This window comes from Apteryx mantelli, chromosome 33 (genome assembly GCF_036417845.1).
Source record: "Apteryx mantelli isolate bAptMan1 chromosome 33, bAptMan1.hap1, whole genome shotgun sequence".
Lineage (NCBI taxonomy): Eukaryota > Metazoa > Chordata > Aves > Apterygiformes > Apterygidae > Apteryx > Apteryx mantelli.
In genome coordinates, this window is record NC_090010.1 from 2,748,047 (window position 1) to 2,765,373 (window position 17,327).

General features: G+C 47.6%; 1 protein-coding gene across 13 annotated transcripts in view; it reads left to right on the forward strand.

Annotated features, from left to right (window-relative positions):
• The window catches only part of R3HDM2 (R3H domain containing 2), a 64,949-nt gene that overhangs the window by 35,967 nt on the left and 11,655 nt on the right, over positions 1–17,327 (forward strand). For 8 of the 13 annotated variants that reach the window (XM_067314072.1, XM_067314082.1, XM_067314079.1 and 5 more), the window contains 11 exons: positions 2,703–2,901; positions 3,878–3,919; positions 5,665–5,751; positions 7,471–7,597; positions 8,547–8,625; positions 9,373–9,432; positions 10,110–10,250; positions 10,638–10,746; positions 11,944–12,039; positions 13,581–13,612; positions 16,044–16,276. In XM_067314072.1, coding sequence (XP_067170173.1) covers positions 2,734–2,901; positions 3,878–3,919; positions 5,665–5,751; positions 7,471–7,597; positions 8,547–8,625; positions 9,373–9,432; positions 10,110–10,250; positions 10,638–10,746; positions 11,944–12,039; positions 13,581–13,612; positions 16,044–16,276 — 1,174 coding nt within the window. In that variant the 5' untranslated portion in view covers positions 2,703–2,733. Of the gene's footprint in view, positions 1–1,925; positions 1,931–2,702; positions 2,902–3,877; positions 3,920–5,664; positions 5,752–7,470; positions 7,598–8,546; positions 8,626–9,372; positions 9,433–10,109; positions 10,251–10,637; positions 10,747–11,943; positions 12,040–13,580; positions 13,613–16,043; positions 16,277–17,327 lie in introns of those variants that run through there. The other 5 variants (XM_067314080.1, XM_067314081.1, XM_067314076.1 and 2 more) reach the window with 4 other exon arrangements.

Consider the following 17,327-nt stretch of genomic DNA (forward strand, 5'->3'; position numbering starts at 1 on the left):
AGCGCAGTTCAGTACCACCCCACACCTCCCATACATCCCCACTGAGTCCTCTGAACTTTCACTTTCTCGACAAGTTGCGGTCTGTCACAGCAGATCATCTCTGCCTCCCCCTCGCTGCATCCCACGCCTGTCCAGGGGGAGCAAGGCTGATTCACTCATACAGAAAGGAAACCTCTTCTAGAAGGCATCTCTGTTGAGAAGCATGAGCAGTACACATCTCTGCTTTGAGTTTTTTGTGCAAGGGAAATATTCTGGAGGACTGCTGTCAGGGAGGGGAAGTTTATCAGGAGGGGGCAGCACACAAATGTGTATTCAGTGGCTCTGAGTGTTCTTTTGTGAATGAGGTGAGGATAATTGATGACTCTCCCCTTGCTGTGATGCAGAAGTTGTATTGCAGCATGATGGGCTAGGACCCCCTTACCCTTCTTGAATTTGATGTGAGGTGCTTGGCATGGGGGCTAACACTTGTTATAGTGTGACTGTTGCAAAGAGAATGAGTTGTGCAAAACCTATGCACTGTTTCTAGTGCAGAAATTCCCCCTTGTAAGAACAAAGCCAGGTTTCGTGTGTGTCATTCAGGTGCCTCCTTCTGGCAGGAGTTTTTTTTTTCCTTCTCCAGATCTGCTACAAATCCTTCTGGCCTGTTCGCTGGCCAAGCCCCTAGTGTGGATGCGAGGAAGCTAGGTAGTTTCCCTGCAGCAGGAAATGCTTGGGTAGAGGGGCAGAGTTTCCCAGCTTCACTCCCTGTGTAATCCAGACTTCTGCTATGGAGGTTGGCATATAAATTGGACAAGTGCTCCCTTTGTCTTTTCTGACCTAGTTCCCATCAGAGACATCACAGCCGAGCATGATTCCCGCATGTGGGGGCACCATGCCCTGCACAACGTGTTTGCTGTAAGCCTGGGCCAGCGTTTGCAGTTCCTCTTGGCATCTGCTGGATTCCCAACCTGCTGAGGGCAAAGAACAGGCCCTTGCGGCTGGGGGTGGATGCCCCGGTGACTCCTGAGGGAAGCCTCTTCCTGCAGGTGCGCTCCAAGAGTTACCTACCAAAGGGAACAACTGTTGTACTGCACGCCGTCCCATGGGATTGCGCAAGGAAGGGGTAGGGAGCAGCAAGTGTTCCGTACAGTGCAAGACTCCTCACTGATTAGCGTCCAGAATAGCAGACTCGGCACGTGAATAGTGGTTGGGATCTTTTAACAGTTCTCCATAGTGAGAAACTCCTTGTTTTCAGACAGTGGTGGGACGTATCCACCTATCCATCTAACTTGTGTTAGCAAGTTTGTTTCAAAACCGCCTAAGAATACATGAACCAAAGGGAGTCTCTCTGTCTCTCTCTCACTGGAACTGGAACTAGAAATTGTTACAGTAGCTGCAATGAGATTAAAACACATGCTTTATGTTCAGCAGCCCTACAAATTAAAGGGGAGTGAGGTTGAATTGGTTGGTGCATATTAGCACTCCCATGCAGAGCCAAGAGTTAGTAAATCTTTGTTAGATCTGACTCTCTTTCAGCCATATTCCTCCAAAGCAATTAATAAAATGAGTTGATAAACATCAGCTGTGTTTTCCAGTGCTCAAGCCTTTTGTTTGAGTCTCTCTCAAATTTAGGCTTCCCCTTTTCCTTTTGGAGGCCTTGTCTCAATGGGCCTGCCTTTTACCTAGCCTTTACGCAGCCTCTTCACCTGTCAGCAGGAGGGATGTGAGGCTCTGTGCCATCATTGTCTCTGTGAAGATGTTTCTCAGTACAAGAATCTCTGCATTCCTGTATAAGTTGTTTTATCCCTCACACCGGCTCGGAGGCCTGCTTTGACTTAGCTGAGAAAGCTGAAGTTTCAGTTCTTGGCAATAGGTTTGGAGTTAACTCTTAATTTGATGAATGGATGTGTGACAAGTTCCTGTCTCCTGTTTCGAACATCAGCAGACTGAGGTGCGTGTTGTTGCCCTATCTAGGTTCTGCTCTAGCTCAGGTGGTTTCAGGGGCTTTGTGGGCTGGCTGTCTCTTTCTTGGTAGTCAAAAAGAAACAATAAAACACAACTTTATTAGGAGGGACTCTTTTTCTTCTTAACCTGTAATTTGGCACTTTTTCTGAAGTATCAAACCATATGTGGTTGGAAACAAAATATCAGGTGTTACTTTATTTCCCTAGAAACACCAGAGTAACCTCTTGGGTATCAGGCTGTTCTCTTGCTGAAGACTGAACTAATTGCAAGAAGGACTGGCCTGGGATTTGGGAAGAAAGGGCAGGAGATTTTTTTTGTTGTTTGTCCTGGAACAGAGCACACCTCCTCCAGTTGCTGGAGTTTATTTCACCTACTGAATTCCCTGCCTTTGCATGTTTATAAGCATTAGCACTACCCCCCGTCTCACTCACATCAAAGAAGTTAAAGTGCAGGGTGGCTGCATCGGGGATGTATGTATACCTCAGTCTTTTTTTTAATCAGCCCTTCAGTGTTTTCAGAGTCTTGGTGAGTGAAAATCGTGGAGCTTTTGCGAGGCCCGCTCGAGCCAGGTGCTGCAAGGGGCTGCATCCAAGGGGATGAACGGGTTGACTCTCACTAGGGTGCTTGCTTTGGGGTTATTGTACATGAGATGAGTTACAAAGAAGTTACAGCCCATGTGTGCAAGAGTTAGTGCTCCAAATGGAAACCCTCTCCACTCCCTGACTCCCTTCTACCCATTCTGTCACCTCTCCCTGCAGGTGCCCATTGCTACGTTGTAGGACTCTGAAGATGTCAAATAGCAACACGACACAGGAGACTCTGGAAATAATGAAAGAGTCAGAAAAAAAGGTGGTTGAAGAATCTGTGAACAAAACCAAATTTGTATCCAGGTCACCAAGCAAGGAGGAGGCAGAGAAGGATGGGGGGGAGGAGATCAATGTGCGTCAGGAATCTCAGGTAAGTGTGCAGATAATGGGTAGTCCCTTCTGCCAGGTTGCAGTCTTGGGCCTTTCCTACCACCTGGCAAACACAATCTGGTTTCCATCCCTTCTGAAAGGGGCCTGAGCCCATGCCTCCACCTCCCGGGGGAGACCATGCTGTACAGGCTGCTCTCTTTCTCTTTGGCTGAATCTGTTCTGCTTTGGATGGAATACTTTAAACATTCATTGGGCCAGGGGGAAAATGAGACTAGTCTGCTCCTGGAGGCACCAAATTCCAGCCCCATGGCTGTTAGCTCCCCCTTATTCCACTCTTTGGCCTAAAGAACATTTAATGACATAATGTGAAGTGAAGGCATGCCCATGAAAGCTTGGTTTTGGCAATGGTGCCTGACCCTTGCTTTGCTGCTGTTAAAAGTGCCCAAATAGGATATTAATGTTTTGGGGTTTCATTTTGGCAAGAGAAAAAAAGCCTGTGAAGGCATCACTTGGAGAGTGCTTGGGCCGATCCCTGCTGCTTGCCTCTCCTGTCACGTGTTCTTTCAGCTTAGTGTTAAACTCAAAGAAATGCCCACCCTCAACAACCTGCTGAGTGCTTCTGCATTTAAAGTTGGTGGTTAGTGCCAGATTTGTTCAACCACTGCCTGAGCAGACACCAGTGTTCCTCAGAAAGCCTGACTTTGGTCACTTTGTAATGGTGAGCAGGGAGAGGGTGCTTAGAAGGTGCTTAGAAGGCAGTGATAACAGATGTCTCCCTGTCTCTTAATGAGAGCAGCAGGGTGTTCCCTGCAAGATCTAGTGCCTTAGAGCCCCCTTCCTGCCTCATATGGCTGCTCCTTTTCCTGCATCTTCCAGTAACCCTATGCCAGTCTTAGGCTTTCATTTTCCTTTTGCCTCTTCCCACCACTGTTCTACAGGTTCCCCTCCCACAGCAGGACAATGCAGGCTGTCAGATTCAGATTAAACTTCTTGTTTTCTCTTTCCTCTCTCCACAGAGGCGAACTTCAAGTCATGGACATGCCAGAAAAAGAGCCAAGGTATGAGATCAGCTGTCCCTTTCTTCTGGCCATTCTGAGCTAAGCCATGTTCCCAACCTTAGCATGGTCCTCTCAAGTCCTCCTGTCTCCAGAAGCAACATGCAGCACATGACGGTTCAGGACAGTGATCTTCCACCCGCTGGAGCGTGAACGTTCATCTTCACAAACACTTACCCATGAAGGAACTGTTTGCTGCTCTTAACTGCCCCAGGTGTCCCCTCCTCAGAGTCTGAAACTCCAGAAATGAAGTTCACAAATTTCATTGAAGGGACGGGGCAGTCCACTTGCCTGTTACACCACAGAGATTTCAGTTTCTTCCCTGCCTTGAGAAAATTCAGCAATCAAGTGGCCTAAAAAGAGAATGATTTTTCATCCAGATAAAAAACAGAGTTTTGTATGTAACTGTCTAGTGTCAACCCAGCCCCCTTTTCTTCAGGGAATACCACATTTGCTTCCATAATGATGTCATATGCATGTTAAGTGCAACACCAGGACACCACTGCTCTAGAATGTTGTTTTTTAGGCAAAATCGGGGGGGGGGGGGGAGTGCAGCCATTGTGTGGTTTTTATCCTATCTTAGCTTAAACCCCAGTTTTTCTCTGCAAAATTTGAATTTGGTAATAGCTACTGGCCTAGTTTATCAGAAGTGGCCATGAATTCTTCAGGGCTGGCAATTATAGAATCATAGCGTAATTCAGGAGTCCATCTAATCCAGCTAGGATTTATCTAGTCGAACCTCCTATTCAAAACAGGGTCAGCTGTGAGATCCAAGTAGGATGCTCAGAGCTTGATTTTAAAACTGGGATGGGGAGGGTGAGGATCTCTCTTCTTTTCTTTTTTTCTTTTTTTTTTAGTTTCCCAAAAGTTCAAACCCAAATGAAGACAGGTTCTGTACTGAGGCATGAGAGAGAGGAGACCAGTTAAAATTATAACAATGGTTCTTTCCGGTTTTGTTTTTGATAAAAAATACTGTATGAAAGAGACATGCCGCTTATGACATACAGGGTATTCAGACTAAATATTCTAGGTCCTGTTCGATGTTAAAAGCCAAGACTGCATGCACCACCCAAGCAGACTGTCATTCAATTCCTGCCTTTCTATGCATAGGGCAGACTGTGTCTGAGCCCCTCAGGCCTTTCTCTGTATTGTTGAACTTGCCTGGGATCTCATGTGACTGGGTGACATATTTTTCCTCTTTGTCATCCAAGTGAGTCAACTTGCCAAGTGTCCTGAAAGTGCTGGTTTTATTTTAAGCATTTTCTCTAAGCACTACTACATTACCCAAAATAACCAAAGTCGTCAGGTCAGGCAGGCGAGGTGTAAATGGGATGGCAGCCTTTTAATTAAGAAAAGTGTCAATCCTTACTTCACATCTTAGAAAAACTAGTTGGTTTCAGCCATATTATTTGTTAATAGCTTTAACTCTTGTCAGGTGAGATGGGGAGAGGCTAGAATTGCTGTGCCTGAAGAGGCCAAAAAGACCATGCATTAAGACAAGGAGCTTTCTTACCTAAAATGTGGTTAGTTCAAATTCTAGTCAAAGACTGAAGGAAGAAAATAACTGGTTTTCTGTAGGAAACCAAGCCTGTGTATGTTCCTGTTTGCTGGTTGGGTTGGTAGTCCTCCTTTTCAGCAGTTTATTTAGGACTGACTGTGTGAGCAGCTTTGTAATGCACCAGCGTGAACTTAAGTGTGTGCATCTTGGCTAAGGTAGTCCTAACTCTCTTTTTTTTCCCCCCCTCCAGTCTAATTCAAAGCTTAAACTGGTCAGGAGTTTGGCTGTATGTGAAGAATCGTCTAGCCCCTTCGTAGATGGACTGCTGGAGTCCCAGGTAGGCCTAGTATCAAACAAACTGTGCAACGTGAAAGCCCAGAAAATTTGCTTCTTGCTAGAGGTGGTGTCCTTCCCTGGGCCTGCACCTATAAGAGCCAAGAAGTTCTCACAAGAGACTGCTTTTGAAGGAAGCAGTTGTACTTGTGAGCACTGCTTATGTGTGTGCATTCACAGCCCTTCTCTGACAAGGTATCATCTGCATCAGTTCACTGGGCACTTGCAACTGCTCAAGTTGTGCAGGCTTGTGTCCCCAAAAATGTAAAGGCACTTTGCTTTCACAAAGCCTCTGGGGTTTTGACCATGGGAAGGAAGTTTCTGTGCAAGCCCTCTTCATGCAGACCAAGCTGCAGTGACTGAAAACATCGAAGGTTAATCAAGCTGCTGAGTAGGAGCACATCAGACATCCTTATTTAACTCAGGCACTTACCATATGGTGAACCACCTCACAAAGAAGTGACGTACACTGCTCTGCAGAGATGTTCCCCATCTATGGTCGCTGTGAGCAGTGACTGAGAAGCCAAAGCTTGAAGGTGGGCAGCAGTCGGTGAAGTGCTAAGAGCCTGTCTGCCTGGGCAAGAGCAGATGGGTTGAACTTGCTCAGCCCGCCTAAGCTCCAGAAACAGAGGATGGTGCAACATGCAGAGATCTGAGCTGCCTCGCTGCAAATCAGATTGTGGCTAGCTACAGTCCAGCTTTGTTGAGCTGACATAGTACTGCACCATGCAGACTTACCAGCTTAGGTCTGTTGTGCTAGATCAGAGATCTCTATGCTGCTTTCCTCTCACAAGGCCAGACCTGACCTGTGCCAGGGTTGAGTGCTGCCCAGCCCACCTCCGCATTGTAGTGAATGGGTACTTGGCCTCTAAGCCTTCCTTGTCTCAAAGCTTCCTGCTCCAGAGACTGCTCTCATCTCCTGTTTGGGTTTCGCTCATTAGAACCATATGTTCACTAGGAGGACTTTTAAAGTAACCACAAGCACACGTAACAGTGCCAGGGACCAAAGTAAAACAGTATTAGTCTACAGGTAGAAGGAGGGGGAAGATCATCTGGCACACAGGCTGGTGTTTTTATCGTCAATTCTAACATGAATTTGAGCAGCACATCCTCTGGAACTGCCTTTGACAATCCTACTGGTGTGCAGCATTTCTTCCCATGGAGCAGAGTGAATCCACAGGCCATGCTGGGCAGTTGCAATTCAGGAGAGGATGTGAAAGAAAACATCAGAAAGCGCCATGCTTTTGCAGCGCAGGGGCCACTCATCGCATCACACGTGGCTTTTGCTGTATATTCTGTTCTCCTGTCAGGCCCTTTCTCTTTCCAGGGTGGATGGTAGAGTCTATATCTTACTGTAATGGAGCAGGACCTAACTCACCTTGGGCACTCCTGAGTCCAAAGCATAATAGTATTTTGTCAGCATCAAACAGGGAAGCATGAGACTTAGATTATGAGGTGACCCAGCAAGGCAGGTTTTCAGCAGTGAGAAATGCTGTTGAGAGTCCCATCAAAGCCTGCCAAAAGCTTCTTGTTGGGAGGAGGGTGGGGAGAGAGGCTGCTTTGTCCACTCTTGGAACAGGGCCTGTTATGAGATGTCTCAGATCCGGGACCTGAACCCCTGCCTTTCCCTGATGTCTTTCTCTGCTGACTGCGTCTCCAGCAGTGGTAGTGATTCCAGGGAGTGTTCAAGTCACTCAACCCTGCCTGCTTTGTTTCGTTGCAGGACATCATTCAGTTGCACATTAGCTGCCCCTCTGACAAGGAAGAGGAAAAATCCACGAAAGATGGGGCTGAAAAAGAAGAAAAAGACAAGAATAAAGAAAAGGCACCAAGGAAAATGCTGTCTCGAGGTCAGGTGCCCTCTGAACAGGGCAGGTCCTGTCTTACCTGCCTTTAGGATTCTGCTGGCCAGTGGTACAACTGCTGGAAGTAGAAAGATTATCTCTGCTGAAGGCTGCACATGAATGAATCATCTTTATAACATCCTTTCTGGAGTAAAGCTTGGGGAAGGAGGGGGAGAGTTTCTCTAGATTGTCATGTGCCCCAGCAGACTTGCAGGCTTCCTGCATGTTTGTAGTGATCTGGTGCCTTTTGAAATACGCAGTTGCAAAACCAAAAAGACCCACCATACTCTTGGTTTCAGTTTTGATTTGATTTTATAAAACCTGCAGAAAGATGACAAGTGTAAGATGTGATATTGGGAGGAGCTATGTTTCTGCTCTATGATCCTGTGCATGTGATTTTTGGGGCATAGAAATGGCTAGAAGATGTACCTTTAATCTGGGGAGGAAAATGCACCTAAAAACCTTGTACAGGCAGCAATATGGACTATCCTGAGTGTGCTCTGACCGTAGCAGGGCATAGGGACAAGGTTTCTCTCCATGATCTGTTCTCCCTCTTTCTGGGGTTCTCCTAATGGGGCCTTGGGCTCATTATGCCTTGTACATAACATACTGATCTTCTTGCTACCCACAACGAACAGTGGTGTATAGTCCCCATTTTACAGATTGAGAAACTGGGCCTCGAAGTCACATTCAGAGCTGTGCTAGAAACTGGACTTGGGCCCTAGTGATGTAGGACCCATCGCTTGCAGTTCTGTAGCAAGAGGGGTCTTTCTTCCTCTGGTTGTGTTGTGACTGGTTAGTGCTGAAAATGAGGCTGAGTTTCTTCTGGCAGCTCTGTAGGGACATCATCCTCATGCATGAAGTGAGTCATTGCTGAGAGACACGCACCTCTTCTCATTCAAGCTATTCTGTTGCAGTGTTTTGTTAATTTGTGCTGCTGCTGTTGTTGTTTCAGATTCCAGCCAGGAATATACAGACTCCACTGGAATAGATTTGCATGAATTTTTAGTAAATACACTGAAAAAAAACCCAAGGTGGGTCCCTAGTCAGTAAAACAACTAGCTAATGGAGTGAAAGGAGGGAGAACCTGGCAACCAATGCTTCTCTGATTGTCTCTAAACTCATGGGTGGGGGTGTGTATTCATATATCTTGGCGGAGAAGCAACTACAGAAAGTACCTGAAAGTGTGTTTTACTTTTTGGAATTCAGAGAAGGTTACAGGACCTGGAGCAGTGTAGAAACAAAAAGCACAACTGTAACTTTATATACTGCAGTCAAGCAAAACATATACTTGTGTATTATGGAGAGAGATAGAGGAAAAATAATTTGTTTAAATGCAAGCAGGAAGGAGTCTTGATTGTTCTAAAACCCTTCCTATAAGTGGTTGTCAAAACCTAGCCTCTAAAGGAACTGCTGCTGTGTCAGTAATAAACATAATCAAGCCAAAAACTGGCATAGGAATAGCAAAGCTGGAATCTCTACCAGTGGGGCTTCCAGCGGAGCAGAGATTCAATATTACTGAAAGCCAAGCACCATTAGCAAAACATCAACTTTAAACAGAAAAAATCTGGCTATTAATTTACTATCTATGAAAAAATGTGTGTGTGTGGGGGGGGGGTATTCATTGTTGTGGAGGGTGGGTGAAGCATGATTGATTAATGGTGTTGCTCAGTTCAGGCTTTTTTGAATTTTTTCTGTTGTGGGCAGATGAGTACCAAGCAGGAAAAACTGTGTTTCACTGTCTCTAAAGGTGTTTTTTTCCCTCTTTCTTTTCTTGACAGGGATAGGATGATGCTGCTAAAGTTAGAACAGGAAATTCTGGAATTTATTAGCGATAACAAGTAAGTGGTCATCAAGTTTGTGTCAAGCAAAACAGATTTATAACTTACAATTTAGGAACTTGGGCTCCCAGGGGAGAAGAGAGCGTCTTTTGGACACGCTGCTTAAGAGGCCTGTTCTCATGTACATCCTCCACCTGCCCTTGCCCATTCACAAGATGTCTGAGCACCATATTAATTGAGTATCAGTTGATTTATCATCATATCCACTGAGAAGGAGATTAGTGCTGTTGTGCAGCTATTCCTAGCATAAATTGGGGGAGGAGAAACCAGGATTCACATCCCAGAATGTGGGATAAAGTAAGTGTTTGCAGGAGAGCTTGCAAATTTTTTTTACCTAATAGGACTGGAGAAGTCATACTGTAAGTACTAATAGTGGCTCCTGTTTCTGCTTAGAAACAAGCATGTGCTTTTCTGCACAAGCTGGTCTTGTTTCAGGAACGGCCTGTTCAGCTAGAGACTTAGCCCAGCTCTGGCTGGCAGAACACCATAAGCCCATGCTCAGGCCCTGTGTGAAGAGCAGTACTTGAGTCCTGATTAACTGCTTTTGAATAGGTGACATGGTCTGGTCTGGGATCTGGTCAAAGCATCTCTGGCCTCTCCCTTCCCTTCTCCCTTTTGATGTCAGATTATCATTGTTTCAGTCTTCTGCATCCTAATGCTTTCTCCCCTGTTCTCAGCAATCAGTTCAAGAAGTTCCCTCAGATGACCTCATATCACAGGATGCTGCTGCACCGGGTAGCTGCCTACTTCGGCATGGACCATAACGTTGACCAAACTGGGAAAGCAGTCATTATCAACAAGACCAGTAACACACGAATGTAAGGGGGAGGGAGTGAGAACAGCTGGGCTGGCATCCCCTTCCCTTCCCTGCATGGTGCTACATGGCCCCCAGCCCCAGATCCCTGGCATGGTCCAGAGTGGGATGGATTTTGCGTCAAATTTTTTGCCTCTGTGAGAAAGGCTGATCCCCTCTGGAGGGGCCTGAAGAATCCTTCACTTCCAGTCCTAAGTGTATATATCTTCAAGTCCTTCCCAGCTTTCTAGTTCTCAGAGAAAAGGCAGGAGCTCCTCCCTTTGCCATCAGATAGAGGAGAGATTTGACGCAACTTCTTTGCGCCCCTCGTCACCTCTCTGCAAGGAGTGGTTTTATGAAGAAGTTCTATGTCCATTTTTACACTTCTAACAAGGGCTGGTTCCTCCTGCAGCCCTGAGCAGAGGTTCTCTGAGCACATCAAAGATGAGAAGAATGCAGAGTTCCCACAGAGATTCATCCTAAAACGGGATGATACCAGCATGGACCGAGATGATAATCAGGTAAGGGGTAGGAGAGTGGTGCCTGCACACTTTGTGGAAGTCAGATGAGACCTTTCTAAGATTAGAATGACTCTAAATTTCTCTTGGGTTTCCTGCAGTAATAGTCTATAAAAGCTTCCACCCCTCCCAAATGGCAGCATCCAGACATATCATGAAGATTTTATAAAATACCATGGAAATGGGGGAAGAACTTGTGCAGGTTCTATGCAGGGTAACACATTTCTGTACCCTGAGTAGCGACTGGTGGCTGGGCTAGGCTTTAAGGTGAAATGTTTTGCTAGGGTTTCTTTGGAAAAGCCCCAGAGCTGAGCATTGCCAAACGTTTCTCCCACCCCTCACTGGGGCTTACAGCCATGAAGTCATTGTGACCTGGCAGTACTGCTGGAAGGAAGCCATCAGCAAAATGAAACACTCTAGTATTTGAGCTCAGCAGTATTGCCAGTCACCTGAGCTTGAAACCCTCCTGAACCCTTGCCTCCCTTCAGGCTGTGGAAGGTGGCACCACACCTGTAATGCAGAGCTGGCTTGTCCATCTGTGGCTGTTTTCCCAACCTGTTCTAGCCAAAATCTTGAATGTCAAAAAGGGGCAGGAGGCAGGCAGACCTCTTCGCCAGGGATCTCATGCTCTTTGCTGTTGTAGCTCCCATCTTTACATCACCCCAACATGCCATTACCCTTGCTTTGGGTCATGTTTTTGAAACTTAAAAGTTGTCAGGATAAGGAGCTGGTCGTTGCAATCAGTATCAGTCTCTGGTTTCCCCATGCTGGCACTCTGCAGGTGAGGCAGCTACCCATGAAGCACAGAACCCATGACTGAGCAGGAGGAGCTGGCTATCGGCCATGTGCCTTTACAGAGTGGCCTCTAGCTTTTGACTCCTTAGGACCAAAATGTCTTTCAGAAGGTCTTGGTGACATGTTCCCAATCTGTCCTTCCCAAATCAGGCAGAGTTCAGGCACAGTGGTTGTGCTTGACCCAGAAGGTCAGATGCACTCAGACCTCCAGGATGTTCTTCCTTAGAAATAAGTATCCAGACTGTAGGTTCAAAGAGCAGAGGCTGTATCATGGCTTCCAGGCATCATGCACAGGCACACCAATCCACATCTACTTACAATGCTATGTAGAAATACCAGCAACTGACTGCGCCCCCTTCTCCTGTTGGCAACTGCTGACCAGCTGAGCTGTGTTTGTCCCTTCAGATCAGACTCCCCTTGCAGGATGGGAGAAGGAGCAAATCTATAGAAGAGCGAGAGGAAGAGTATCAGCGGGTCAGGGAGCGGATATTTGCACGAGAGGTAAGCTTGAGTGACTCACTTGCCACGCGCCCTACTGGATCTTTGTGGCAGAAGGTGTCTTTGAGTAAATTAAAAGGTCAGATCTTGTCACTTCATTTTCTACAAACTTCTCAGCATTTCTGGAACCTACCAGTGAAATAGGGGTCCTGACAAAGATGTCTAAGCCACTGAGATAGAGAGAAGCTATGCCTCTACTCCCCAGTCTGCTCTTTCCCTCCTTCCCTAAATTATTCTTCCACTTTACATGGCAGTAGAAGTGTGGGAACTGACAGAGGAGGCAGGCTTGCCCCTTGCTGCCCAGCAAGATTAGATTAGATTAGATTAGATTAGCTCATGCAGGGGGGTTCTGGGATGACCAGCAAATCAATCACTGAACCTAAAAGGAGCAGCCTTCTCCCCATTTTTTCCCTGCTGCTGCAGCTTCAATCTCCTGAACAAGCAATGCTGGCCCTGGAGTGTCAGGCAGGGCTCTGTGCCTTTACAGAATGAATCTGGGCAGCATGTTTATTTCCTTTCTTACAAAGTGTCCAGCTTGGTTATTGCTTGCTCGATATCTTTGCTCCTACATGGACCTCCTCTAAGCCTGAACTGTGCTCCTTGCACACATCTGGCTCACAGAGAGACTGCTGTGCCCTGCTGTGTTGGGTGCTGTCTGCCAGCTGGAGGCAGGGCTCCATCCTGTGCCAGACAGCAACTGATGGAATGAGGGATAGTGCCAAGTGCCAGTCTGCCTTGGGACATGTTCAAAGTCCAGCTCCTTGCCTGCTGCTTTTGAGTGTCTGGGGGACAGCCCTTTCATTTGTCCTAAGGGAGGTTGCCATGTGCCTGGCCGAGGAGGGTGTTCAGGCATCCATTGTGCTGAGTACCAGGCTTCAGTTGATGACTCTCTGACCAGTTGTAACCATGGATTTGTCTTAAACACACAGGCCCAAAGCCATCCAGACACATTAGTAAACAGCTCTGCCTGCAGTCAGAGGATAGGGCAGGCACTATCCCGTGTTAGCACAACATGGGGCGGGGAGGTAACTGCCCTTGCTCTGTGTTCATGGGCTAAGCCTGTGCTTTGCACCTGACGGTCAGAGGCAGCGATGACTGTCACATGGTGGGCTGGGCTGGCTTTGAGCCCTCTGCCTTTTCTTCATGTCTTCGATAATCATGCCTGCGTTTAGCAAGTAAGGACCCTTGCACGTCTGGCCTTGATTGTTCCACTGCTAAAGCAGCCATTACTAATCCAGCTTTAGAGCAATGGGGTAGGGAGTTGAGGACTCAGATTTGGAAACTCCTGAGAGATCTCAGAGTTACCACCACCAGGGAAGGTTCCTGATGGGTCTGGATTGAGAGCCAGGTGGGACTGGCGTGCCAAAGGCTCAACAAGATTCCTGAGTGAGCACGTAACTCATGCACAATACAGACTGTGTCTGAGTCCCAGACTCTTAGTACTTTGCTCCTCTTTGCTTTGTAATTGCCTGGATTTGTTGTTTTCAAAGTTATTAAGTCTCCCTTTTCTTTCTCTCGTCTCCATGTGTTCTCCCTGCCTCCAGACCGGCCAGAATGGATATCTCACCGACAGCAGGTTAGTAGTGTACAGCAGACACTGTTTGTATCTCTGGCTTTCTCTATGGAGGACTGCATGACTCTATAATGATGCTTTTTTCTGATGTTAACCGACAGAATCTCCAAAGAAGGCTTTTCTTCTAGTTCTCACAAACGGAGGCAGATTTTTAGGTATCTCTGTGTGACTTATTTTGTACATTGTCCTGCTGAGTAAATTTGCCCCATGCATGGCTGCTTGTGAAGTTATTCAAGTTGTATTTTTTGCAACATCAATTTTTGAGTCCTTTTTTGCTGAATCATCAATTAAAATGGAGGGGTGGAAGGTGGGAATGGCAGGGAAGAATGGGGAAGCTAGAGGATTCCAACACTTCTCAAATCATTCTGCCTCTCGTCTCCCCACAGGGTAGGAAAACCCCTGCCCTTACAGTGACAGGATCAACATCCTCACAGTGTGGATTTGTCCCTAATCCCTGATCTTAACAGCTGAATTGCTTAATGATGGCAGTGAAGTGTCTGAGGAGCCCATTTCAACCAAAGTGTGCTGCAGAGGGCACTGGGAGCGTGTTTGAGCAGCATTTTCTCATTAAGTTGTTTTCCTGTGGATGAAAGGGGGAGAAGAATGAAGTTAGCCTGAGGAGTCACCTTGCACAGATCCCTGTCTGGCACTGGTGGCTGCTGAGGATGAGAAGATAAAGAACAGGATGAAAATGGAGTGAGCCTCATGCCTGCTGTCCTCTTGTTTGATAGTACTCTAGAAACTCTAGAGAGGAAACATCTCTGGGTATGAACAGCACAGGAGGATCTAAGGAAATGCAGAACCAGCTTGGCATGGCTCAGGCTACTCTTGGAGGGACACTGGTGTCCTCAGCATGGTTACTCCCAACGTGTCAGGGACTGTGTGTTGGAGTCTGCTGTGGCAGTAGTGTTTAAGGCAGTGGGTAGAGTTTTCAGATCTGCCATGGGGCTTTAGTAAAGTTCACCCAGAAGCGGCAAGAAAGCTGCTGTTGTGATTGCAGCTTTAGGAGCCTAAAGAGTTTGGTTAATCTGTCAGCTTTGTGTTGTAGTTCCCATAGTGGGCAGAGGGAGGCTGTGTGGACCTCAGGATCATTTGGGACTCTGGACAGAGATGGATAGGCTCTTGAGGAGACTGGGGCTCCCTCAGCGGTGATGCTGGAGATGATGACCTTGTGAACTCCAGAGACTTGCCGCGCTTAAAGCCCAGCATTCAGAGCAAACAAAGCTGTTTCACTTGCTTGAAAGCCCAGTATTAATGCTGCTGAAGCACAAGTCTGACTGCAGAGAGCTCTGCTGGTGGACACGCTTGGAAACTGGCTGCAGCAAGGCTAAGGGAAAGCAAGCATGGCAGAAGCTACCACGGCAGCTCTCAGAGTGGTAGTGTGCCTGGAGGTTGAAGAGCATTTAGCCACAGCTGAATCAGAGCAGATGCCTTCACATGTCCCCCCTTTCCCCTTCCCCTTCCCTCTCCCCCCACCTCTCTCAACAGCCCCCAAACCAGCCTTCAAAGTTTAGGTTGGAGACAGCCCGAGAACTTGAAGGTGATGCTTGTTAGGTCAGCTATAATTTTGGCTTTGAGGATGCATAGTCAAGTTCCTTTCACCAATTTGAGGATAATTGCACTGGTTGCTTTTCCAAGGATTTTTTTTTTTTTTCCCCTCTCATGTGCTCCTACTGGCCCAGGACATCACCTCAGAAGTTCCTTCCAAGCTTCCGTTTTCCCCTCCACAACTGCTTGGTGCTGCTGCCAGGCTCGGTATAAGCATCTCTTCCAGTGTCACCTTCCTCAACACTCCGCCTCGGTGGAGGCCCAGGAACCCAGGACTGTGCTTATGTTCCTCAGCTGGGCTGACAAACCAGGCTCACTGCTTGTGGCATTTTGCTGGTGCTCAGTAAGGTCCTATTCTGCCCAGACCTGGCCTGGGCCTGAGGGAGGATGAAGAGTGGGAGCTCTGAGTGAAGTGATATGCTGGCCTGTAGCTGTTCCAACTGGCAGGAAGCCTTACCAGGGCTGGTGCGGAAAGTGGTCTGGCAGGCTCTCAGTCATCCTTGTCTCAAAGACTCTGTAAAGCTATCCATAGAGAAACCTCTGTTCTGAGACAAGGAGGGCTTTAGCAAGGGATCATGCTTTGACCCTGCTGGAATCCCCTCCAGACTGGGCTCTGGCTAGGGAAAAGGGTGAGGGGCAAGCTCTCAACACACACCAAGGAAGAGCAGCAGTGTCTGGGTCTTCACAGTGCATGCTCAAGCAAGCTGTGAGCCAGGGTGTTTGTTCGCTGGCAGATACCTGTATGCAGTGCCAGCACACTGTGTCACAGAGCCAGCCACTGGCCAGGGTCACCACCCCTGGTGTGACAGTTCTGATGCAGCTCGTGTGGGTCCTGCTCCTGCCCCTTTCCCCTGAAGGTGTTGTCTAACTCCTCCGGTCTCTGCAGGGGCAACCGGGACAGTTTGAACCGGGCCTCGGGCAGCCGTCAGAGCAGCACAGAGAGTGAGATAAAGTCACTGGAGCCTCGGCCATGGAGCAGCACCGACTCAGATGGCTCCATCCGCAACCTGCGACCACCTGTCACCAAGGCCAGCAGCTTCAGTGGCATCTCCATCCTGACGCGGGGGGACAGCATTGGGAGCAGCAAGGGCAGCACTGCCAGCAGAACATCCCGGGCAGGTACTGTATAGTTTCCCATGCACCTTCTGCCAAGAGGCATCTGGCAGACATAGTTGCCAGGCTGGGATTGGGGGATTGGTGCTTGTGAAGCTCTGGGCAGTGACTCTGGTTAAAATGGGACATGGTTGGCATCATCTCAATGTGTTCAGTACCAGGCCAGGGCTACGCCGGCTGGTTTATCGTTTGCTCTTTCAGTACGCACTATTACATCTCACTTCCCTTTAGCAGAGTTGTCCAAGACACAGAACACTGTTTAGTCCTATACCCTGGGACTCAAGCTATGAATTTTCTATTGTTTCCTTCTCATGCTGTGCTGCAAGTTGTGTTCCCATTCCTTTCTGCTCCCCATGATCTCTCACAGCCCTAAGGAGACTTCCTCAGTCAAGGTAAACCATCTAGCGCTTTTCCTTGCTTCCCAACAAAGGAGCTCCCAGGAAGGGTGCCACCAATTAGTCTATCTCATCAGACAAAGACCGTGTTAAGCAGTATCTGCCTAAGATGTTCTCTCAAAATGGTTCACCATACTCCTGAGAGCAAACATAACAGCAGGGAGCTGGGGCTGCAGCTCTTCAAGAGCTACTGAATACAGCTTAAGGTTTCAGGAGCACGAAAGGGAATTGGGATCACAAGTGTCTTTGGCTGCTCCAGATCAGTTCTTCCTTTTCCATCTGGATCGCACAAGGGGTGGTCCGTGCACGCAGAACATTATTGTGAAGCATCACTGGTAGTCTGTCACCCACAACAGTTTCCTCAGAGGATAGGTGCTGCCCTTGGTGCAGCACCAGCCCTCTATCAGTGGGGAGCAGAGTACTTTATTTTCAACTGACTGCTTGGGAAAGGCATTTGTGGAAGAGGCAGCACAGATCTTTGCTGTCATTTTAATAGTCTGGTGGTAACTGAGGAGCCATATGGTAGCTGGTTGCAATTCCTGTGCAACATCGATGAGCAAAATCCAGTGGTATCTCAGTGTCTACCTTCCTGCATTATCTCTGGTAGGCAGCAGGTCCCCAAATGCTTGAGAGCTGTCATTTTACTGGGGAGGGGAAGCAAA